The 19,959-nt window shown below is 57.7% G+C and overlaps 3 protein-coding genes across 3 annotated transcripts; 2 read left to right on the forward strand and 1 right to left on the reverse strand.

Annotated features, from left to right (window-relative positions):
* The first annotated feature begins 2,275 nt into the window (after window positions 1-2,275).
* NDUFA11 (NADH:ubiquinone oxidoreductase subunit A11) lies at window positions 2,276-6,366 on the forward strand. The gene is made up of 4 exons (XM_084276343.1): window positions 2,276-2,417; window positions 2,534-2,626; window positions 5,304-5,426; window positions 6,180-6,366. The coding sequence occupies exons 1-4, from the start codon at window positions 2,336-2,338 to the stop codon at window positions 6,290-6,292; spliced, it is 411 nt and encodes a 136-aa protein (XP_084132469.1). The 5' UTR covers window positions 2,276-2,335; the 3' UTR covers window positions 6,293-6,366.
* A 2,520-nt stretch (window positions 6,367-8,886) lies between these two features.
* KLHL33 (kelch like family member 33) lies at window positions 8,887-12,505 on the forward strand (the record flags this gene model as incomplete). The annotated part of the gene is made up of 4 exons (XM_084276522.1): window positions 8,887-9,409; window positions 9,665-10,598; window positions 10,956-11,126; window positions 11,675-12,505. 4 exons carry the CDS (start codon window positions 8,887-8,889, stop codon window positions 12,249-12,251), a joined length of 2,205 nt encoding a protein of 734 aa, XP_084132648.1. The 3' UTR covers window positions 12,252-12,505.
* Window positions 12,506-15,386: 2,881 nt separating this feature from the next.
* On the reverse strand, window positions 15,387-18,977 carry GP1BA (glycoprotein Ib platelet subunit alpha; the record flags this gene model as incomplete). Its single annotated transcript, XM_084276136.1, is given in 4 exon segments — window positions 15,387-17,303; window positions 17,861-17,891; window positions 17,893-18,023; window positions 18,951-18,977. Coding segments are annotated over 4 exon segments (2,106 nt in total).
* Between the last annotated feature and the right edge of the window lie 982 nt (window positions 18,978-19,959).

The raw sequence follows: 19,959 nt of genomic DNA on the forward strand, positions 1-19,959 counted from the left end.
GATAACCTCTTGAAGGAACATCTTGGATTTGCTTTTCCAGGCAGTGAAGGGGGCTAATAAAGAGCTGTGGCACTGCATTTGTGATTCCTCTGGGTTGTCTGCTCATGCCTCTTGCATTTTGGGTTGGTTTCTTCTTAGTTATGGGGAGGGGGGAGGGGGTTCACCATGCACAAGCCTACTGATGCACCTTGACAGCAGACACACAGCATGTTTCCTAACACCCACCCACCCCCTTTTCTGTGTTATGAGGTCTGGGGAACTTGTGTATTTTCAAGTGAGTGATCTGTGCTTTGGATCTTTTCACACCAAGCTACTCAGATTTAGACTATTCTTTTCAAATACCCATGCAACATAAAGTTGCTTATTGTCAGCATGCAGAAAATAAGGTGTCCTGCTCAGCAGGACCTACCTGGGGAGAAGCAGGTGGTGGTTGCTGGCCCCAGGCTCCCTGGGCTCTATGCAATCTCACTTTCAGGTGCTTTATCCAAAAGGAAAGTGGAAACTTGTGGTGCTTGAAGGTTCAGGAAAATGGAATAAGCATGCTTGCTTTTGGGGTTCAGTGGTGGTACACAATCACCCATGGCATTCTGAAAAACCTGGCAGTTATTTACTGACCCAAATTTTATCTCAGCTGTAAGCTTTGCATGTATAGCAGAGAGGAAAAGGTTAGTGGGAGCCACTGGTAGAACTGGCCATAGATGTGTTCTTGCCCAGCAAGATTCAGGTTAGATGTTAGGAAAACAATTGACACTGAAAGAGTTGTCAGGGCTGGAACAAGCTGCCCAGGGAGGGGGTTGAGTCACCATCCCTGGGTGTGTTTTAAAAAAGAGTAGATGAGGTGCTCAGGGATCTGGTTTAGCACAGGATGGGAATGGTTGGACTCGATGACCTTAAAGGTCTTTTCCAACCTTGTGATTCTGTGAAGATGTGTTAGGCCAAAGCAAAACTCATGTTTCACTGTCTGCTTTAAGCCAGGGACAGGTACAAGCAGATGATGCCCAGGTGAGACTCATGTCAAAATGTATGTAGGATCTACATTAAAACTTCTACCAGCAAACAAGCAGAGGAACACCCTGAGCCCTGCTCTGCATGTCCTGTGCTGGGCCAGGGCTGCTGGTGCCCCAGTTTGCTGCCTTACACCGCTCTCCCCTTACACCACCCTCCTCCTGCACCTTTGCTCCTAGGTCTGTTGGTGAGACCTGGGTGTTGTTGGCAATGACTGCACATCTCAGTCTGGCTGCTGAGGGATGTGGGTGCAGCCCTTCACGTTCTCTGGGAGGAGAAAGGGGTAAAAAAGGATAGGGAAGAGCCTAATAAACTTGAGTGCATCTGCTGAGGAGAGTGCTGTGAGATTGGTGGTGCTGGTAACCCCAGACATTGAACCTCCTGCCCAAGAGATGACATCCACAGGAAGCACAAACCTGACGGGCAAGAGCTGGGCAGTTCCAACATCAGGCAGTCCTGCTCCCCATGTGAAGGCAGGACAGGGAAAGAGCTAAATCAGCTGCTCCTCAGCAGCCCTCTGGTTAGAAGCCTGCAGGAATAAAAGCCCAGTCAGAGGGACTGGTTCCACTGCTCTCAGTACTGCTGCCAGTAAAGGACTGTTCCGGACACGTCCCGTTCTGCAGTTTGGCCTCTTGTTCCCCCAGCCAGTGTAGAAAACCAGTTGATTTCCTTTCTAGAAACACGTTCCCTATTGGAAAATTCACCATGCTGCCCCGTAATCTCTAGTTTTAGGAATGCCAGTGATGATAATTGCCATCATTTGTCATGCAAGATTTCATTAAATGACTTGTCCCTGTGTGCTTTGCTCCCTCCTTCTTGGGTGGGTCTGTGTGTTGATTCTCTTCAGCTTCATGAGCTCCAGAGCCCGTGACGGGGTAGGATAAACTCAGACAATCCTATAAAGGTATTTCTGAGCTCTCCAGGATGACCTTTTTTCTCCCCTGTGAGGATTAGAGGGAACTGCTGAACTAGACTCTCCATTCCTCTCTCCTAGGTTATGGTTCAGGCGCCTTGGGATGAAACGCCCTGAGAGGACTTCCCTACATAAAAGCCTCTGGAATCCCCCTTCAGTTCCCTCTTTCCCCGGCTTAAGAGGCGCAGAAGGTGCCATTTGTCATGGGAACACTCTGCTGGGGGCGGGCAGGGAACGCCTTTTCTGAGGAGAGGCGGGAATGCAAAGGGCTGTACTGCCCACGGGCCTCTCCTCTGGCGGGCCGCCCCCCGCCCCCAGTGCAACCCCGCAGCGCCGGCGTGAGGCGGCGCCGAGGCAGTGACGGGCCTCTCCTCTCGCGAGATCGGCGCAGCGCCGGCCCCCTGCCCTTGCGGCGCGATGGCGGGCTACTGGGACGGCCCCGAGGGCGAGGACTGTCCCCGCCGCACCTGGCTCACCACCCGGGTGGGCGCCGCCGCGGGTGAGGGGCGGGGGGGGGGGGGGATGTGGGGCGGCCGCGGGACCCGGGCGGTAACGGAGCGCCGGCTCGGGCTCGGGAGCAGGGGCCGGGCTGAGAGCCGCCGTCCTGTGTTGCAGGCTTGGTCGGGACGGCCTATCGCATCGTGCTGCTGCAGCCCGGCTCGGCCCGGGCCGCCTTGCAGATGGCAGCGTCTGACAGCGTCACCATGGGTAAGAGCCCGCGGGCTCCGCGCAGCCCCGCGCCGGGCGGGGTGGGCCGGGCCGGGCTGGGGCGGGGGGGGAGGCTCGGCCCTTGCGCGGGGCCGGGCCGGCTGCGCCGCCCCGCAGGCCGGGGAGGGGGCGGCTGCTGCTTGGCCGGAGGCCGCGGGCCCCGCCGCGCCCCGGCTGCTTCTCCTCCTGCCCCGCACTCGGGTCAGAGCTGCCGCGGCCGCGCAGGCACGGGCGGTGAGGACACCCTGGTGCCCGCCCCAGCGGAGGCTGCGGGGGCAGCGCGGGAGGTGCAGGCGCTCCGAAGCGGCCGCTGCCTCCCGTGTGCCGAGGTACGTACGGGCAGAGCCGCCGGCTCGGGCCGACAAGCGCTCTGGGTTTTACCTGGGCGTGTTTAGGCGCCGTGCTGAACGAACCGCACCTGCTGAGCAGCAAACGCGACGTCTCTGAGGGCGAAAGGAAAATAAACCTGAGGTTTTTCCCCATCCTGTATGGCCAAGGAGAAGCCACGTAGTCACCTGGAACCGCCCGTGTTCTGCAGGAGAAGGAGGGCGCTGAAGGGGTGAGCAGGGAGCCCAGGTGGCTGTTCCAGGGGCAAAGGGCAGCTCTCCCAGGCTGATGCTCCCCCAGCCCAGTCGCAGGTGCAGCGTGTCCTCTCCAAACCCATTCTGCTTTCCAGGCCAGGTTAGTGGCTGCTGCCAGCTCTGATCCCAAAGCTGGTTCATGATCAGCCCGGATCTGTGATTTTCAGTTTTCCAGGTCCTCTAAAACAGGACCTGGAGTCTCCTGTAATGAGTTGAGCCACAGGGGTCACTATAACGCACTGGATCATGTAACCCATTATGGTTTTGATAGCTCTGGTAGTCCCACACCAGTATATTGTCTCTCCTCACCAGTTCTCACACCTGGGGAAGGGCTTATCCCTGCTACAGGGCCAAACCCTGCACGCCAAAGCCATGTGTTTTCCCTGCAGACCCCTCAGCACGGAACAGGGGAGCTGAAATACAGCCCTAGGGCTGTGAGGTTTGTTTCTCCAGTACCCTTTTCAGTTGATCACAGGGTCAGTGTAGCTGCTGGAGCACTGCAGAGGTTTGTAAGGTGAACGTGTGGTTTCCCTTAGAGACAAACATTTTCAATCCTGGACATGGTCATTGTTCCCAAGGAAGATGAGTTGGGATCTGCAGAAGGTGCCTGGTAGCCAGTTTCACATTTCACCAGCAAGAACTTGTATGACAAACCAAGAAAACCTCCTAGGGGCTTTACTTGACACAGCAGTTTGCCAGACTTCTCAGCCACGTTGCTGGAGGGTCTGGTGGGGTGAGGTGTGTGGTTCAGTGGACAGGACAATGCTCCTGTGCAATCCCTTGATTCATTTTATGAAATACAGTTTACAAAAATCTGAATTGTTTCACAAAATGATGGTAATTTACAAACACAATCCATTTTCTACTGTCCAAAAATCACTGCAGGCCCCGGGCAGGGAGAGGAATGAAGTGATGGGACAAGTGGCCCTTAAGGAGAGCACAGCCCCCCAGGAGTCTGCACCTGGACCCCTGTGACTGGAGTCACAGGGACTCCTGAACGGGGATTCAGCCAAAGCCCTGGCAGAGCTCTGCTCTCTCCTAGGCCCTGGGGGAACGTGCCACAGGGAAACCTGCTTCTCTCAGCCCTGGCTGTTGGGGGCTGCTCATTGCCTCGTCTGGAGGGGCTGGTACTACACCTGAGCTAACAGTGAGCTGGATGCAATGCCTTTCATCCACAGCCATTGGAACACACCTGCCCTCTGTGCTGGGGATGCAGCACAGGGATGCTGGGGATGCAGCGCAGGGATGCTGGGGATGCAGTGCAGGGATGCTGGAGACACTGCGCAGGGATTCTGAGGATGCAGCACAGGGATGCTGGGGACATGGCACAGGGATGCTGGGGATGCAGCGCAGGGATGCTGGGGACGTGACATGGATGCTGGGGATGCAGTGCAGGGATGCTGGAGACGCAGCACAGGGATGTTGGGGACACAGCACAGGGATGCTGGGGATGTAGTGCAGGGATGCTGGGGATGCAGCACAGGGATGTTGGGAATGCAGCTCAGGGATGCTGGAGACACTGTGCAGGGATGCTGGGGACACAGTGCAGGGATGCTGGGGATGCAGCGCAGGGGTGCTGGGGACATGGCACAGGGATGCTGGGGATGTCGCACAGGGATGCTGGGGACACAGTGCAGGGATGCTGAGGATGCAGTGCGGATGCTGGGGATGCAGCGCAGGGGTGCTGGGGATGCAGCTCAGGGATGCTGAGGACACAGCACAGGGATGCTTGGGACACAGCACAGGGATGCTGGGGATGCAGTGCAGGGATGCTAGAGATGCAGCACAGGGGTGCTGGGGGGACACTGTGCAGGGATGCTGAGGACACAGCACAGGGATGCTGTGTGCACAGCACACAGCTGAGCAGGATGCACAGGACCTGTGTGGTGGAGGAGGTTGCAGCAGGAGCCACAGGAGACGCGCGCCGTGCCCGGTCTCACCGCGGTGGCTGGGATGTGATGGCAAAAGCAGATGTGGCTTCGCTTTCCTCTCCCTGAGGAGCAGCGGCACAGCCCTCTCTGGCTGGGGACGGGCCTTTGTCTGTCACACTCAGAGCCTTGAGGGGCTTTGTTCTGGTTTATACCTCTTGTTTACAGCTACGCTGGGAGCTGTGTTCGGCTTAACCACCTGCCTCAGCGCCGAAATCCGCGAGGCACCAGATGACCCCTGGAATTACTTCATAGGAGGCTGTGCCACAGGAGCTGTCTTGGGTGCAAGAGGTAAATGTGGATAGTACCTGTAATGGAACCAGCCCTCTCTGGTTCTAGAAATCTTTGGGAGAAAAGGGAAATAATCTTGATGTCAGGCATGTTTGGTGAAGGTTCATCTTGGTCTGTGAATTCCACTTCACACCAGTTTTGTTGAAGCTCCTCTGTCTAGCTCCTCCTTTCCCATTTTCCTCTGGGAAAATAAATGCTGCTGCAGAGGAGACCAGAGGTAACATCACCCTGATTTACAGGGTGAAAACAGCACTGACCCAGTGCTGCCAGTCACAACACCAGTAGTAACTTGCAATGGCAGGGTGTGAAAAGCCTAGTGGTGGAAAGATGTGTTTTCCAGGCAACAAATGTGATTTATTTCCCATGGGAATAAAGTCCAGAGGAGCTGCTGCAGGTGTTTGTACAGCTCTGTGGTCTGCAGGTGTCTTCAGACTCCGTGTTAAAGACGTGGTGGGAGTTTGAAGCAGTGGTGGTTATTTTTGTCACTGAAATAGGCAACTTAAGATTGCCTGTGTGAGGAGATGGGGGGGTGTGGGTCACAGAAATGGACACTCCAAGCTAACAGCATGAGCAAATTTAATCTGTAAAGAAGAGTTGTCCCATTTCTGGTCTCTCTTGAAAACCAAGGTCAAGGTCAAGCTAATGACCATGATGAGTGAGTAGCTCCTGGAATAATTGATGACTCTGTCGAGATCTCCTGTGTAGTACTTGTGCCTTGACAGCTCTTCCCATGGTTGGGTTTGTTTCTTCCAGCTCACAGTTACATGACTGGCACCACTGCGTGTGTCGGCTTCGGGATCGCTGCTGCTCTGATGAAGATCGGTAACAAGGAGGGCTGGAGGCTGGCAGGACCTCCCAAGCTGTAGGTGTTGCTCTCTGGGCTGCCTTTGGAATGCTGCCTGTGAGAAGATGTCGTGGATTAAAGATACTGTCAAACCAGCGTTGTCACAAGGTGTTGGTGTTGGCTGGCTGGCTGCAGGGCTGGGGCTGAGGAGTGAAGGAGGTGGAGCTGGTGGAGAGGAAGAGTCTGCTGCTCCTGCTGACACAGGCTTTGGTGCACAGGTGGCTGTGTCTCTGCTGTGCTTGTGCAGTTACTGTTCTCAGTCTGGTCTTTCAGACTGACACACCCCCAGACTGGTGTCGGTGGGCTGGGCTCTTAGAGTCCCCCAGCACCCCCCTGCCATGGGCAAGGACACCTCCCCCACCCACCCAGTCCAGGGTGCCCCAAGCCCCATCCAACCTGGCCTTGGACCCTGCCAGGGATCCAGGGGCAGCCCCAGCTTCTCTGTGCACCCTGTGCCAGGGCCTCCCCCCTCCCCAGGAAGGATTTCTGCCTCCCAGCCCCTCTGTAGCTGCCCTCCTGCAGCTTAAGGCCGTTCCCCTGGGCCTGGCCCCCCTGCCCTGGGCACCAGCCCCTCTCCAGCTCTCCTGGAGCCCCTTAAGGGATGGGAAGGGGCTTGCAGCTCTCCCCAGAAGCAGCCTCTCTTCTCCAGGCTGAGCCACCCTGCTTTTCATGCAGCCCCAGGCACGGATGGCATTGTGGGCTGCCCATGCACACTGCTGGCTACAGTTTTCCTTCTTAACCCCCAGCACACCCAAGCCCCTCTCCTCAGGGCTGCTCTTCATCCACTCTCTGCTCAGCCTGTGGTTGTGCTTGGGATTGTCCCAACCCATGTGCAGGACCTTGTGCTTGGCCCTGTTGAACTTCACGAGGTTCACATGGTCCCACCTTTCCAGCCTGTCCTGGTCCCTCTGGGTGCCATCCCTTCCCTCCTGTGTGCTGACCCACCACACAGCTTGGTGCTGGTGGCAAACTGGCTGAGGGTGCATCAATCCCACTGTGGTGTCACTGGCAAAGATGTTGGACAGTGCAGGTCCCAGTACCAACCCCTGAAGAACACCCCTGGTCACTGCTCTGCACTTGGACATGGAGCTGTTGACCAAACTCTTTGAGTGTGACCGTCCAGCCAATTCCACATCTGATGACCCAGAGACAGCAGAGGAGGGGACAGGGCAGCACAGGGGGACACATGGTCACAGCCATGACAGGTTGTGTTGCTCCCTGGTCTGTGCTCTCTGGGAGCAGGTGGGAGTCCTGGCGGTGCAGGATGGTCCTGAGGCTGGGCCAAGGGGCTGGTGTCTCCATGTGCTTCCTGGCACTGGGGCGCTCCTGGCTCCTCAAGTCTGGGGGTCAGTGGGGCTGGCCTCCAGGTCAGGGCCACAGTGGGTAGTCATGGGGGCTGAGAGACCCAGGCAGTTGTTTCTTTTCCCTGCCCCCTCCCCTGGGACTTCTGAAGGGTCTCTGCTATGCCCTTGGGTCTGAAGGTGAGCAAGGTTTAGGGGGTGTCCTAAAGCTATGGCCCAGAGACCCCCCAACAGGACCTGCCATCCCTGCAGCTTCCCATTCCCTGAGAGGGGAAAAAACCCTCCTGGCAGCTTCCACCCTTCCCACTGCCTGTCCTCAGGGAACCTGGGTGTCCCCATCACCCCATCCCGGGGCTGCAGGTTCTGGGACCTCCCTCTGCCTGGGCCTCTCCCAGCTCCTGGCTGTGGCCACGTGTCCCGTCTGGGCTATAATTACCCAGGCACATTCCTGGGGGGTCACAGGAGCTTCCCGGAGCGGTGGCAGGCGGTAAGGGGGGGACGAGCGTGTGGCACGGCACCCCATGGCATGCTGCGCGGCAGGACGTGGCGCGGGGCAGGCCCTGCACCGGCCCGCAGAGCGCCCGGCCGCGCGACGCCACGAGCACCGCGTGTCACAGGGCCCCGGGGGGTGGTGGGTGGCAGCCTGCAGCACACCCGAGGGTGACAGTGTGCAGGGCCAGGACCAGCAGCACCCCAGCACTGAGCGGTGCCGGGGGGGGGGGGTGTGACGTGTCGTGACACACGCAACTCACGTCGCGACAGGCGACAGGCAGCGCGACACGTGACAGCAGCCACTGCCACGCGCCCAGCTGGTGGGACAGGTGGCTTTGCTGGGGAGCTGCTCTGGGGACCAGCAGCTTTGCCACTGTTGGAGCAGCAGTAGTGGGAAGTATGGGGCTGTGGTTGGGGATGGGCTTGGTGGCATCTGCTCTGGGGTGCTGGGGACAGCGGACTCGGCTGCGGGGCTGTGGCTTTCAGCTGGGGCAGCAGCATTGCCTGGGGGTCAGTAGCTTCATCCTGAGGGATCAGCAGTGAGGCAGAGGAGGGATATCAGCCTCAGCTATAGGGCAGTGACAAGGCCCGTTGGTGTCACCTATGGGGCTTCAGTTTTGGCAAGGGGCATGAAATTCAGCCATGGGACAGTGGCAGTTCCTGGAGGGTTCAGCTATGGGGTAGAGGCTTTGGCAATCAATCCAGTGGCTTCCACTGTGGGGCAGGGCCCCATGTTCCCATCCAGGACTCTGCTGTGGTCCGGAGGCTCTGGCTGTGGGGATGACCCCCCCATCTCCCTGCTCCATGTGTTCCCACAGGCAAGATGTGGGTTGCAGAAGGTCCAGACCCAGCCCAGTGGCACCTGAGGGACGGGGCCCACGCTGGACAGTTCCTGGCCACAGCTGACGGTCTCCGCGCTGCAGGACAGCTGGTGGACGTGGCTGTGGGGCCGGAGGGTGATGTGGCCCATTCTGTGGTCCTGGCCTCCATCAGCTCCTTCTTCCTCCACTTCCTGGAGGGCAGGACCAGAGACCTGTGCCGCAGCCCCCCACCCCATATCCCCCTGCCACCTGGGGCCACACTGTGGGGCTGGCGGGCTGTGCTGGCCTTCGCCTATGGGGGAACTGTGCCCCACGGCCGGGAAAAGGAGGTGGAAGAGGCTGCCAGGGCCCTGGGGGCCCCCCGTGTGGCAGCTGCCTGTGCCTCACAGCTGGAGACTGACTCCCAGGAGGGGGGTCCTGAGCCCCTGGATGAGCAGTGGGAGACGCTACGAGCCATGGAGCAACTCCACGCTGGAGGCCTGGGCTGTGACCTCCAGCTCCAGGCAGGGGACGAGGTCATCCCAGGTGAGCTGGTGGTGGGGATCCCCAGGAAGGGCTGAGGGAAGGGGGGATGGGGCACGCTGGGACAGCCAGGTCCTCTGGGAGCCATGCTGGGGCTGGGGTCCTGTGTGGGATGAGGAGCTAGAAAAGCCTGGGGCAGCCAGGTCCCCCCCTTGGGAGAGCTGGGGGCTTGAGGCAGCCAGGGGAACAGGAGACTTGAGCCTTGCATGGTGTGAAGTGTCCCCCACTGCCCCCACCATTCTTCCTCCTTCCCCCCAGTTCAGCGCCTGGCCCTGAGCTGCTCCTGTGACTTCTTCCGAGCCCTCTTCACTTGCCCCATGCGGGAGGCTGCCCACGACCCCGCCACTCCGCTGGCCACGGGGCTGTCCCCCACCGAGCTGCGCCTCCTCCTCTCCTTCGCCTACACAGGGGCCGTGGCAGGGCCGTGGTCTGCGGTCCTGGAGGCAGCTGAGACCTCCCTGCGCTACCAGGCCTGGGGCCTTCTCACCCTCTGCCTGGATGTTTTCACCCGCGGCCTGACCCCAGAAACTGGCCTGGACGTGCTGGCCTTTGCTGTGACTTACGGGCTGGCCCAGGTGGGCCGCGTAGCAGAGGACTACATCCTGGCCACTTTCCCCAGCGTGGTGGCCACACAGGCCTTCCTGGACCTTCCCGCTCACGTTCTCATCCGCCTCCTGCGCTCTGACAGTCTCAACGTCCTCCACGAACTGGAGGCCTTGGAAGCAGCATCCCGGTGGCTCATGGCTAATGGAGGTGACCAAGAAGAGGTAGCCAAGGAAGTCCTGTCATCGGTTCGCTTTGCCCTCATGTCCGGCCGGGAGCTGAAGAAGGTCCCATCGGTGACTGCAGGGGTAGCTGACCCAAAGCTCCTCCACGAGCTCGTGGTAGCAAGTTTGGCCCCCACGGCCCAGCTGCCATACCGAGTGCGCTCCTTGGAAGAGGTGCTGGTGGTTTGTGGTGGAGACAAACTGACGACCAACATGGCTGCTCGGAAGCCCAGCAGGCACCTCTGGTTTGCCCACCGCTACCTCAGCGCTGTGGGACTGGTGAAGCAGGTAGAGTGGAGGGCACTGGGACACTTTCCTGATGGCCCACGCTTCCGCCATGCTGTAGCTGTGGTGGACAACATCCTCTACGTCCTGGGTGGAAAGCGCTACTATGGGGTCCGTGACACCCTGGCCAGTGTCTACAGGTGAGAGCTGCAGAGGACCAGGACATTGTGGATCAGAGGAAGTGTTGGCAGGGCTAGAGCTGCCCTGTGGAGCCAAGGCATGGTGGCATTGCAGTTGGTCACGTGGCCCCAAGGCATTCAGGGACTGGGACATGCCCTCCCACTTGGGGATTTTACATGTTCTTAGGATGAGGCAAGGAGGCTCCTATCCTGAGATGCCTCAGGGCACTAGAGGTTTGGTATTGCCCAGAAGGAGGGGACCGTGTAGCCTCGGGGAGTTATGGGACTGGCTGTTTGTTGGCCTCAGTGGTGCCAACGTCACCTCATGGCATTGCAGGTTACAGGTAGCCTCTTGCCCCCTTTGCCTCTCAATCCCAGGTATCAGCCCATGGACGATTCCTGGGAGCGCCTGGCCAGCATGACCTGTGGGAGGAGCTACTTCGCGGCTGCAGCACTTGGGGATTTCATCTATGCCCTGGGAGGCAGCTCGGGGGAGCTCTACTGCACCGACACTGTGGAGTGCTATGACCTGGCCAACGACACCTGGAGGTGAGACCACCTGGACACCTGCTTCCCTCTGCCCTACCAGCCCCTCACAGTGGTGCCATTGAGTGGTCACTGAGCCTCCATTGGAGAATGGGCTGACAGTAGCCTTTGGGAGAGGTGTACTGGGTGCTGAGCAACCATGTCCTTGCAGGGGCATTGGATGTTGGCCAGTGTTGCCTACTGAGTGGTGAATTTTGGCCAGTAGTAGTCACTGTGGGTCTGTTGGCCATCTGCCAGTGAGACAAACCTGACCATCTTCTGGCTGTGTTCAGTGGGGGCTCTGCTGTTGGCCAATATTGCCCACTGAGGGACTCCACTGTGGGTTGACAAATGGTGCCTTTTGGAGCCTACAAAGTGTTGACCAGTGATGCCCCTTGGGCATCCATTGTGAGTTCGCTGAGCAGTGAGTGAGTGAGCTGGGGCTCACTGGAACTTGGGCAGCATTGCCTGGTCAATGGAGCCATGGCTCAGTGAGGAACTCCTGGGCAGGCAGCCACCATGGGGCAGCCCTCTTTACTCTGCCCTCATCCCTTCCCTCTCTTCTTACCCAGAAGGTGCCAACCCCTGCCGACAGCTCTGTGTGGGCACGCGGCGTGTGCCCTGGATGGCTCCATCTACGTGTCTGGGGGGTGTGATGAGGCCTTCCAGTGCCAGGTGTCCCTGCTGCGCTACATGCCAGGTGCTCCTGCCATGCTCCTGGCCCCCATGAACGGCCAGCGAGCTGGTCACGTCATGGAGGAAGCAGGTGGGCAGCTCTATGTGGCTGGTGGCCTGTGCCAGAGAGACGGGCAAACTGGCTACAGGGACCAGCTGGCCTTTGAGGTCTACAGCCCCAAGATGAACATCTGGGTCCTCCTCAGCCCCCTTCCCCATGCCCATGTAGTTGGGGGCGCAGCTGTGCTGGGGGGGGAACTGCTTGTGCTGGGAGGGTACAGTCATGAGACCTACCGTGACACCCACTTGATCCATGCCTACCAACCCGGCGCCCGGCGCTGGATCACCCGAGGCACCTTGCCCCACGCCTACACCGACCTTCAAGCCTGTGTCCTCACTGTCCGCCCTGCCTTGCGTGGCCCCAACTGTTTTGAGGACCCCTTGAGATCACCTGACACCCCCAATAATTCTTAGAGGGGCTTAAAACTTCTGCCCTCCCCCCCCACACACACCCCCATACTGGGATCCTCAGGTAGCTTCTACAGGCTGAAACAGCCCTGAGATCTCTCCTCCAGAACGGGTTCCTCCTGTGGTTTCCAGCAACTCCCCATGCCCTAGAACAGGGGCACCCTGTTGAACACAAAAGACACTGCAACCCTTCCCTCCCTGAGCCCTTCACTGGGAGATGGAGCTCCCCCTATTTCCATACACACAGGCACCCCCTCCCTCCTCCCCCACCCCCCCCCCCCCTCCTCCCTCCCTGCACGTTGAGTTAAATAAAAGCAGCTCCTCAACTTCCCATCTGGGTCTTCTTGTTTCTGCTGCAGAACCCAGACATCCAGGTGCTTCTTGCAAAGAACAGGAGACCAATGGGCTGAGTGCACTGGGAGTGGGGACCAGGATCACTGGGATTCCTGGGTCTCCTGGGGAGCGGTGGATGGATGGCACTGGGTCTCTGGGTTCCTGCATGGGCATTGGTGGGGGGCATGTATGTATCTTGGGGTGCATGGGGGATCCTGAGGGAATAAGAGAGTCCTGGGGGTGCCGTGGGAGTAATCAGGGGGTGTTCTGGGCTTTGGGGTTCCTAGGTGGCTCTGGAGAGCCTGGAGTGCTTGTTGTGTGGAGACAGGGGAAAATCTTAGGGAGGACTTGCAAGGAGAGGTGGAGGTCATGGGGACAGTGGGAACTACTGGGATCTCAGTAGTACCTCTGGCGAAGGACTTGAGGATCCTGGGGTGTGTAGGGAAGGGCTGCACCTCCCCATGGCTTCTCAAAACAGCATTTCAGCTGTGGTGTAATGAACACTGAGCAGAGGGGGATGATCACTTCCCTCAGTCCACTGACTGTGCTCCTTCCTGTTAACCCATCCCAGCCTTCTGTAGCTCTCTTCACTGCAGGGTGCACTCACTGCTGGATCTGGTTCCCCTTTCTGCCAACTGAGACACACAGGTCCTTTCTCTCCATCCAGTCTGTCCCCCAGCAGCACTGTTATGGTCTTCTTTCCAGGGTGCAGGACTTTGCATTTATCCTTGTTGGCTCTCATAAGGTTTCTGTCAACCTGTTTCTCCAGGGTGAACGATGCTCCTGGAATGTCTGTCATGCTGGGAGGATACAAACTGATCCCTCCCAACCTGGCACCATCTGCCAGCATGTTAAAAGCACACTGTCACTCCTCCATGTCACTAATAAAGCTGCTGGACAGAAGCATTTGCAGCACAGCATTTGCTGGCAGCCCCTGTTTCCAGCATCCAAGAGCGTCACCCATTATCCACCAGCCAGTAGTCCTGACCTTCACAGCACACTCTTTATCTGTTCAGTCCTCCAGCTGTTCAGAGCTTGAACCTGGATGCTGTGACACTGCAGAAGTGTCAAACAGAAGTGAAATCCCTGGGGAGATGAGAGCTGGTGCAAACTGTCCCTCCACAGAGCCTAAGCACCAGAGTGCAAGAAATGCACACTTACAGCACAAGGAAAGTCACCCTCAGTCACCAACACTGCTACAGAAGACCAGAAGGGGCTGTAAAACATCCCAAGATGTACTAGAAGTATCTGATAAAGTAAAATAAAAAAATCCATGTAAAGAAGCAGTTCAGACAAGTTATAAGGGTCTCTGGTGTCCCTGGGGTCTGTCCCTTGGATGCTCTGGAGTTACCTGAGGTCTCTTGAGCTGTTGCAGTCACCTCTAGAGTTCAGAGGGATTGTGAGACAAATTTGGTGTCTCTGGGGTTGTTTCTGTTGCCCCAGGAAAGAAGGAGAGAGTCTGGTGGCTCAGGGGACACCACCAAGCACAATGAGAAGTGCTCACTTGCACACGCAGCGCTTGCACATCCAGACACACCAGCACACAGGAGCTGGACCAGCAGCACCCTCTGCACACAAGGCTCCTCAGCCCAGCTGGCCAAGCACTGGGGACCAGTTAGTCAGTCTGACAGCTGTCCCACACCAGCTGGGTGACAGGTTTGGGACAGTTAGAACTGGATTTATGAAAGTGATTCGTGTGATCTAGTCACTGGACCCATGCCAGGGCCTCCCATTTGACTCCCACCATTGACAACACCCTTCTCATACCTCCCAAAATATCTAGGTGACTTGCATGTCACAAGTCACATGCATGGTCCCCTGAAACCTCCCTCCCACCACATTTTCAGCCATCCCACGAAGGGTCATGCAGAGGCACCAATGCCTCCTGTTTCCTGGCAGTGGGACATGCAGCAGGATGCTTTTCCCACGTGATTCAGTCCCACGGTGAAGGATCCTACATCCCAGGAAGCCTGGGGTAAGTGGACATCTCTCCATCCTCTGCTATTCCAGTATTGAAGGCAATTTTGTCATTCCCCATGCCCCAGCAGGACTATGGGAGGTCTGATGAAATGAAACAAGCCCTCATTCAAAGTTCAGGCAAAGAGCAGGTTTATTCTGTGGCTAATGAGCTGGTACAGGGGGGAAGGCACAGTGCATCTGGAGAAGAGGAGGCTGAGGGGAGACCTTATCACCACCTCCAACTACCTGAAGGGAAGAGAGGTGGGTGATGGTCTCTTCAGCCAGGGGACAGGAGATGGGACAAGGGGCAATGGGCTCAAGCTGCCCCAGGGCAGGGGCAGAGCAGATGGGAGGGAAAAGTTCTTCCCTGGCAGAGTTGTCAGGGCTGGAACAGGCTGCCCAGGGAGGGGCTGAGTCACCTTCCCTGGGGGTGTTTAAAAAAGGGGAGATGAGGTGCTCAGGGATCTGGTTTAGCACAGGATGGGAACGGTTGGACTTGATGATCTTCAAAGGTCTTTTCCAACCTGGTGATTCTGTGATCTCCGGGTGGGTTGCTGGAACAGAAGCAGTCAGGGGACAGAGCATGAAGGAAGCTCTGCTTTCCCACACTCACCCTGAAGCCCCACAGCGTGGGCCCCAAACACTCACTTGGCCAGTTTGGGGAGTGTTTTCACCCTGCTAAGTACCCCAGCACTTATTTCAGGTCTAGGAACCTCAGGGTGTGTGAGAGGTACCAGGGAAGGGGCTGGATGGCTTCCCCTGGGTCAAGCAGATCCTCCCCCTGTAAAATACAGGTGTGTGAAGCAGAGCCACGACCCTCCCTCCCTTTCTCTGAAGAGGCAGAAGCATTTACAAAGTGTTACCAGCGTATTTCACCCTGACACCCCCAATGGCCTTGACACCCCTGTCCAGGCTGTAAGCAGAAGGGGTCCTCAGGAAGCCAAGGCCTGGGACCACCAGCTTCTTGGAGAAAGACTTGAACGAAGTGTTCTGAGGGTGATGGTGCACCCACAACTCCTTTGTGGTGCAGAAGGAGGAACTTGCAGGACTGCCCTGTATCCCCAGGTCTTTAATGGTGCAATAAGTGACCTCAGGGCACAACTCTATTTCCTTGATGGTACAGAATGTGGGGCGCTGGAGGGGGCTTTTGAAGCTGCTGAGGTGCATGGGAGAGCTTCCTGCTGACTGCTCCAACCTCAGCAGTGGGTATTGAACCTCTTGGGTCTGCAGGGCCCTGTGCCAGGAGGATGGTTGCACCAGGCACAGCCACACCAACCAGCCTGTTAGAGCCAGCACGGTCAGGACCAGCAGAGCCAAGGAGGCCAGGTAGAGCACCCAGTGCAACAGGCAGCAATGCCTCAGCACCGACTGCCCCCACTGTGGACCCTCCCCACCTGCCCGTGAGCGCAGAATGGGCACGGCCAGGCCTGGGGTGGAGCACGGGCAGAGGGGGAGAGGTGGAGGTGGAGGAGAAGCTGCAGGCTGGGTGAAGCTTCTGGTGTATAGAGGGGCTGGAGGTGTTGGGGCATGAGTGGAAAGCATAGTGGTGGACACCACTGGTGTCGTCGGCATCAGAGGAGGTGATGAAGACCTGACAGAGGTATAGGCCACTAGCATGGTAGTAGAAGGCGCTGCCGTGGAGGTGGGGGGTTGGCTGCTGGTGCTGGGAGGTCTGGTGCTCGTGGTGGTTGGCGTGCTGGCAGGACGAGCAGTGCTGGGGGGCTGTGTAGGTGCAAGGGTGGGACTGGTTGGCATGGTAGTCTGCTCTTTGGGGGTGGGACTGGCTGGCGTGGTAGTCTGCTCTTTGGGGGTGGGTGGCTGTTGGTGGAAGGAGGCAGGTTTCTCCATTATTTCTTCCTCATCTTCCTCATCCGCGTCTTCCTCAGCGCCACAACTGGCACTGAAGTAGATAATGGGCTTCTGCCAATACTCGGGGGGGCTGTGGCACAGCACCTTCTCGGGGGCGACCTCCACCTTTGTCTTCTCCAGGCCACGCTCCGGCTGGTAGACACTGTCACTGTTGTCCTTGATCCATTTCCTCAGGTAGCTCAGGTCGCAGTCGCAGTGCCAGGGGTTCTCAGTGAGGAAGACATATGCAAAGAGGTGTCCCTCACGGAAGAAACCCTTGGGCAGGCTCTGCAGTCGGTTCCCTGAGAGCCAGAGGGTCTCCAGCTTTTCCAGGTCCTGCAACAGCTCCTTGGGGAGCTTCTCCAGGACGTTGTCTGAGAGGTCCAAGTCCTTGAGTGCCCCCAGCCCTGCAAAGGCCTCCTGGGGCAGTGTCTGCAGAGAGTTCCCTCGCAGGTCCAGGTCCTGTAGCTGCAGCACGGCACGGAAAGCCCCTGGCTCCAGGGTCACCAATCTGTTGTGGGCCACAGCCAGGCGGGTGAGCGCAGGTAGGCCCTGCAGAGCAGGCAGGGCCTCCAGCGTGTTGTGGGACAGGATCAGCTCCCTCAGGGATGGCAGCAGGTCCCCAGTGTGCAGAGTCACCAGCCCGTTATTGGACAGGTCGAGGTCCTGCAGCTGGGTGAGGGGTAGAAAGGCGGCGGTGGAGAGGGAGGCGAGGTTGTTGGCACTGAGCAGCAGGATGCCTGTGGCCTTGGGCAGGCCTGGGGGCACTGTGCTGAGAGCCTGTCCCGTGCAGTTCACCTCCAGCAGGTCCTTGACCTTGTTCATCTCCAACGGGCAGGGCTGGCTTGGTTTGTCTGTGCTGGCCGGGGACAGCAGGGCCAGGAGGATGAGTGAGAGCGGGGCAAGGACCCCCATGGCCTGGAGGGGAGAGCCGAGAGCAATGGACACAGGCAGCCATGACCCACGTGCTGCCTTTCTTCCCATGCAAGCACCATTTGCAACAGAGCTGACATCCCCCACCAGACCCTCTGGGAGCCATCTGAGCCCCACAGCTCCTCTCTGGGAGGATGGGAGAGGTGAGCCCCACACCTACTGCCAGCACCCACTGCGTTATCTTGTCCCTGGAGGCTCAGCAAGGAGGCACCTTCCCTGCCCTTTTGCTCACCTCACCCTCCTCCATGGGAGGGAGACCCTGATTCACGTGGCTCCTCATGGCAGTGCCTCCTCTGCTGCCCTCACCACTGCAAAACTGGTGGCTCCATGGTGATCACCTCCCCACATACACACCCCAGCCCAGAAAAGCCACATGCTGGGAGAGAGCCCCTAAATATGCTCTTACCCAGTGCCAGCCCAGCCCTCCCCTTGCTTTGGGCTCACAAGGTAGGAGCATGAACCATGAAAAAAGAGCTTCCCCTGTGCAGGGGTGGCTCTGCCAAGTGCTGGTCCCTGACAAACACCACTTCCCTGGGACTCACCTGGGGACTCTCCAGCATTTGCTCTCCAGCTCTTTGCCTCTGTCCTGCCCGAGGCTGGGTGCTGCTGTGGTGCAGGGCTGGTGCTGGGGCTGCCCAGGCGCTCTATCGGCACGCACAGCTGTGGGAAGAGAGCTGCAGCTTCCTGAGCAGCCAAAGCCACCTCCTGCCCTCCAGCACAGCCCTCACTTCAACTGTGCTGACACGCCACCCTCTCCTTGGAAAAGTCTTAACCAGACACTGGGGGCCACAATTTCTTCTTCTGCGTGGTAAAGGGGAGGAGGTTGCACCCAGGAGGAGCCCTTACATACTCCCCTCACCCAAACTTTTTGCATCCTGGGAAAAGGGTCCCTTGAACAAATGTCTATCCCTTCTTCTGCCTCAAGACAGCTCTTTCTCAGCACACTCTGGGCTTTAACCCTTGAGGCACCTCAAACTGGGGCCACAGCCTCACTGGTGTATCAGTGAGAAGCAGTTACATTACCTCATCCAGTTGGTGGTGGTGTAGATGAGGGGTCCTTCCTTCCTGGCTTGACAGCAAAACCAGGGATGGCTCTTCTGGAGAGCTGAGAGGCTTCTTTAACAGTTGTGGGAGAAGATGCAGCACAGAGCAGGCAAGGAGATTAGAGGCAGGGGAAGGAGCTTGGTTTTTCAGTTCCTCCTGCTGTCAGTTCCTGCAGCCAAGTTGTCTCTTCTCCCGTGGCCCACAGGTCACTGCAGAACATCTTGAACTGCAGAGCTGGAGGGTCACCAAGAAGCTGCAATGGGAGATACTGGTTTTCTACTGGTTTTCCATTTTGTGGATGGTGGGGGGTCCTACCCTGACCAGCAGCTAAGCACCCACCAGCTGCTCACCTACTGGGCTGGAGGAGAGAATTGGAAAAGCAATAGTGAGGGGAAAAAAATCCCAACAACATTTTGGGTCAAGATGAAGACAGTTTAATGAGTGAAGGAAGGAGAGACCAAAAGAAAGGTGATGCAGAGGCATTCATGCACCACCTACCACCAGCACCCTGGTGTCCTGCCAGCCCTTGAGAAATGGTACCTTGGAAAAACTCTTCCCACCCCAATTTCTTGCTGAGCACGGCGCTACATGGTATGGAATATCCCTCTGGTCCATTGGGCCTGTTGTCCCTCCTGTGTCCTGTCCCAGCCTCTCTTTTCCCTAACAGGCCACTCACTGCTGGGGACTTTTAGCTCAGCTTGTAAGAAGTCTGGAGACAACAGCAGAGGCAGAATTTGGGGGCTGGTTTTGCCAAGAGAGAGCAAACGCAACCCTAGTCAACTCATGGTGTCCCAGGGATTAAGCCTCCACGTGGCTTCTCCTCTTCCACAGCACTACTCTCAGCTTCACCCTGGAACTACAGCATCCCCCGTGACACCACCAGCCAGTCTTCAATGCCTCAGTCCCACCTCTCCAACCCACTGCCTTTCTCAGTGCTTCTGCCTCTCTGTCTGCCTCTGCCAGGTGGATGAATGCACTAGGACACTGTGAACCTTCTAAGTGTCCTTCACTCCACCCGCTTCAGTCCCTGAAGGAGAAGAAGCAGAAGCCCACTGAAGCCTTGCTCTACAGAGGGGAGGGGTGCCTGGGTCAGGAGTCATCTGCAGGGACACTCTGCCCATGGCTGGTTATGAGCAGTAAGGAGACCAGGATTGATCCTGGGGTCCTGACATCTTGGTGGGGAGAGCAAAGAAGCAACGACAGTCTCCTTGTTTAGCCTGCTTCCCTAAGGTGGGAAGAGAGAGATGAGAGTTACATCAGCCATCCTGCTACCAGTGGTGCTTCTGCCCCATCATAGAATCATTATTAAGGTTGGAAAAGGTCTCCATGATCATCTAGTCCAAGGCTAGAAGTACCAAGCAGGTACTTCTGTCATCCCCTTGCAGGTGGCAGTTCCCACTACAGCAAAAAACCTGGAGTTGCCCAAAAATGCCCCTCAACATGAGATGCCTTTCTTCATATGAATGTTTGGTTTCTCCAGCTTCATTTCAGCCCACATGGGACAATCTGAACCTGCTCCATTCTCCTTGGCACTGTGAGAAACAGCAGCTTGCCCTCCCCAAGAATGAGTGACCAGTGGTGGGATCCACCTCAGTGT

The sequence above is a fragment of the Gallinula chloropus genome (assembly GCF_964237585.1).
Source record: "Gallinula chloropus genome assembly, chromosome: 28".
Classification (NCBI taxonomy): domain Eukaryota; kingdom Metazoa; phylum Chordata; class Aves; order Gruiformes; family Rallidae; genus Gallinula; species Gallinula chloropus.

Coding starts and splice junctions, on each gene's coding strand:
- NDUFA11 (XM_084276343.1), top strand. CDS start 2,336: ATGGCGGGCTACTGGGACGGCCCCGAGGGCGAGGACTGTCCCCGCCGC. Junction 2,418..2,533: donor CCGGGTGGGCGCCGCCGCGG/GTGAGGGGCGGG, acceptor CCTGTGTTGCAG/GCTTGGTCGGGACGGCCTAT. Junction 2,627..5,303: donor GTCTGACAGCGTCACCATGG/GTAAGAGCCCGC, acceptor TCTTGTTTACAG/CTACGCTGGGAGCTGTGTTC.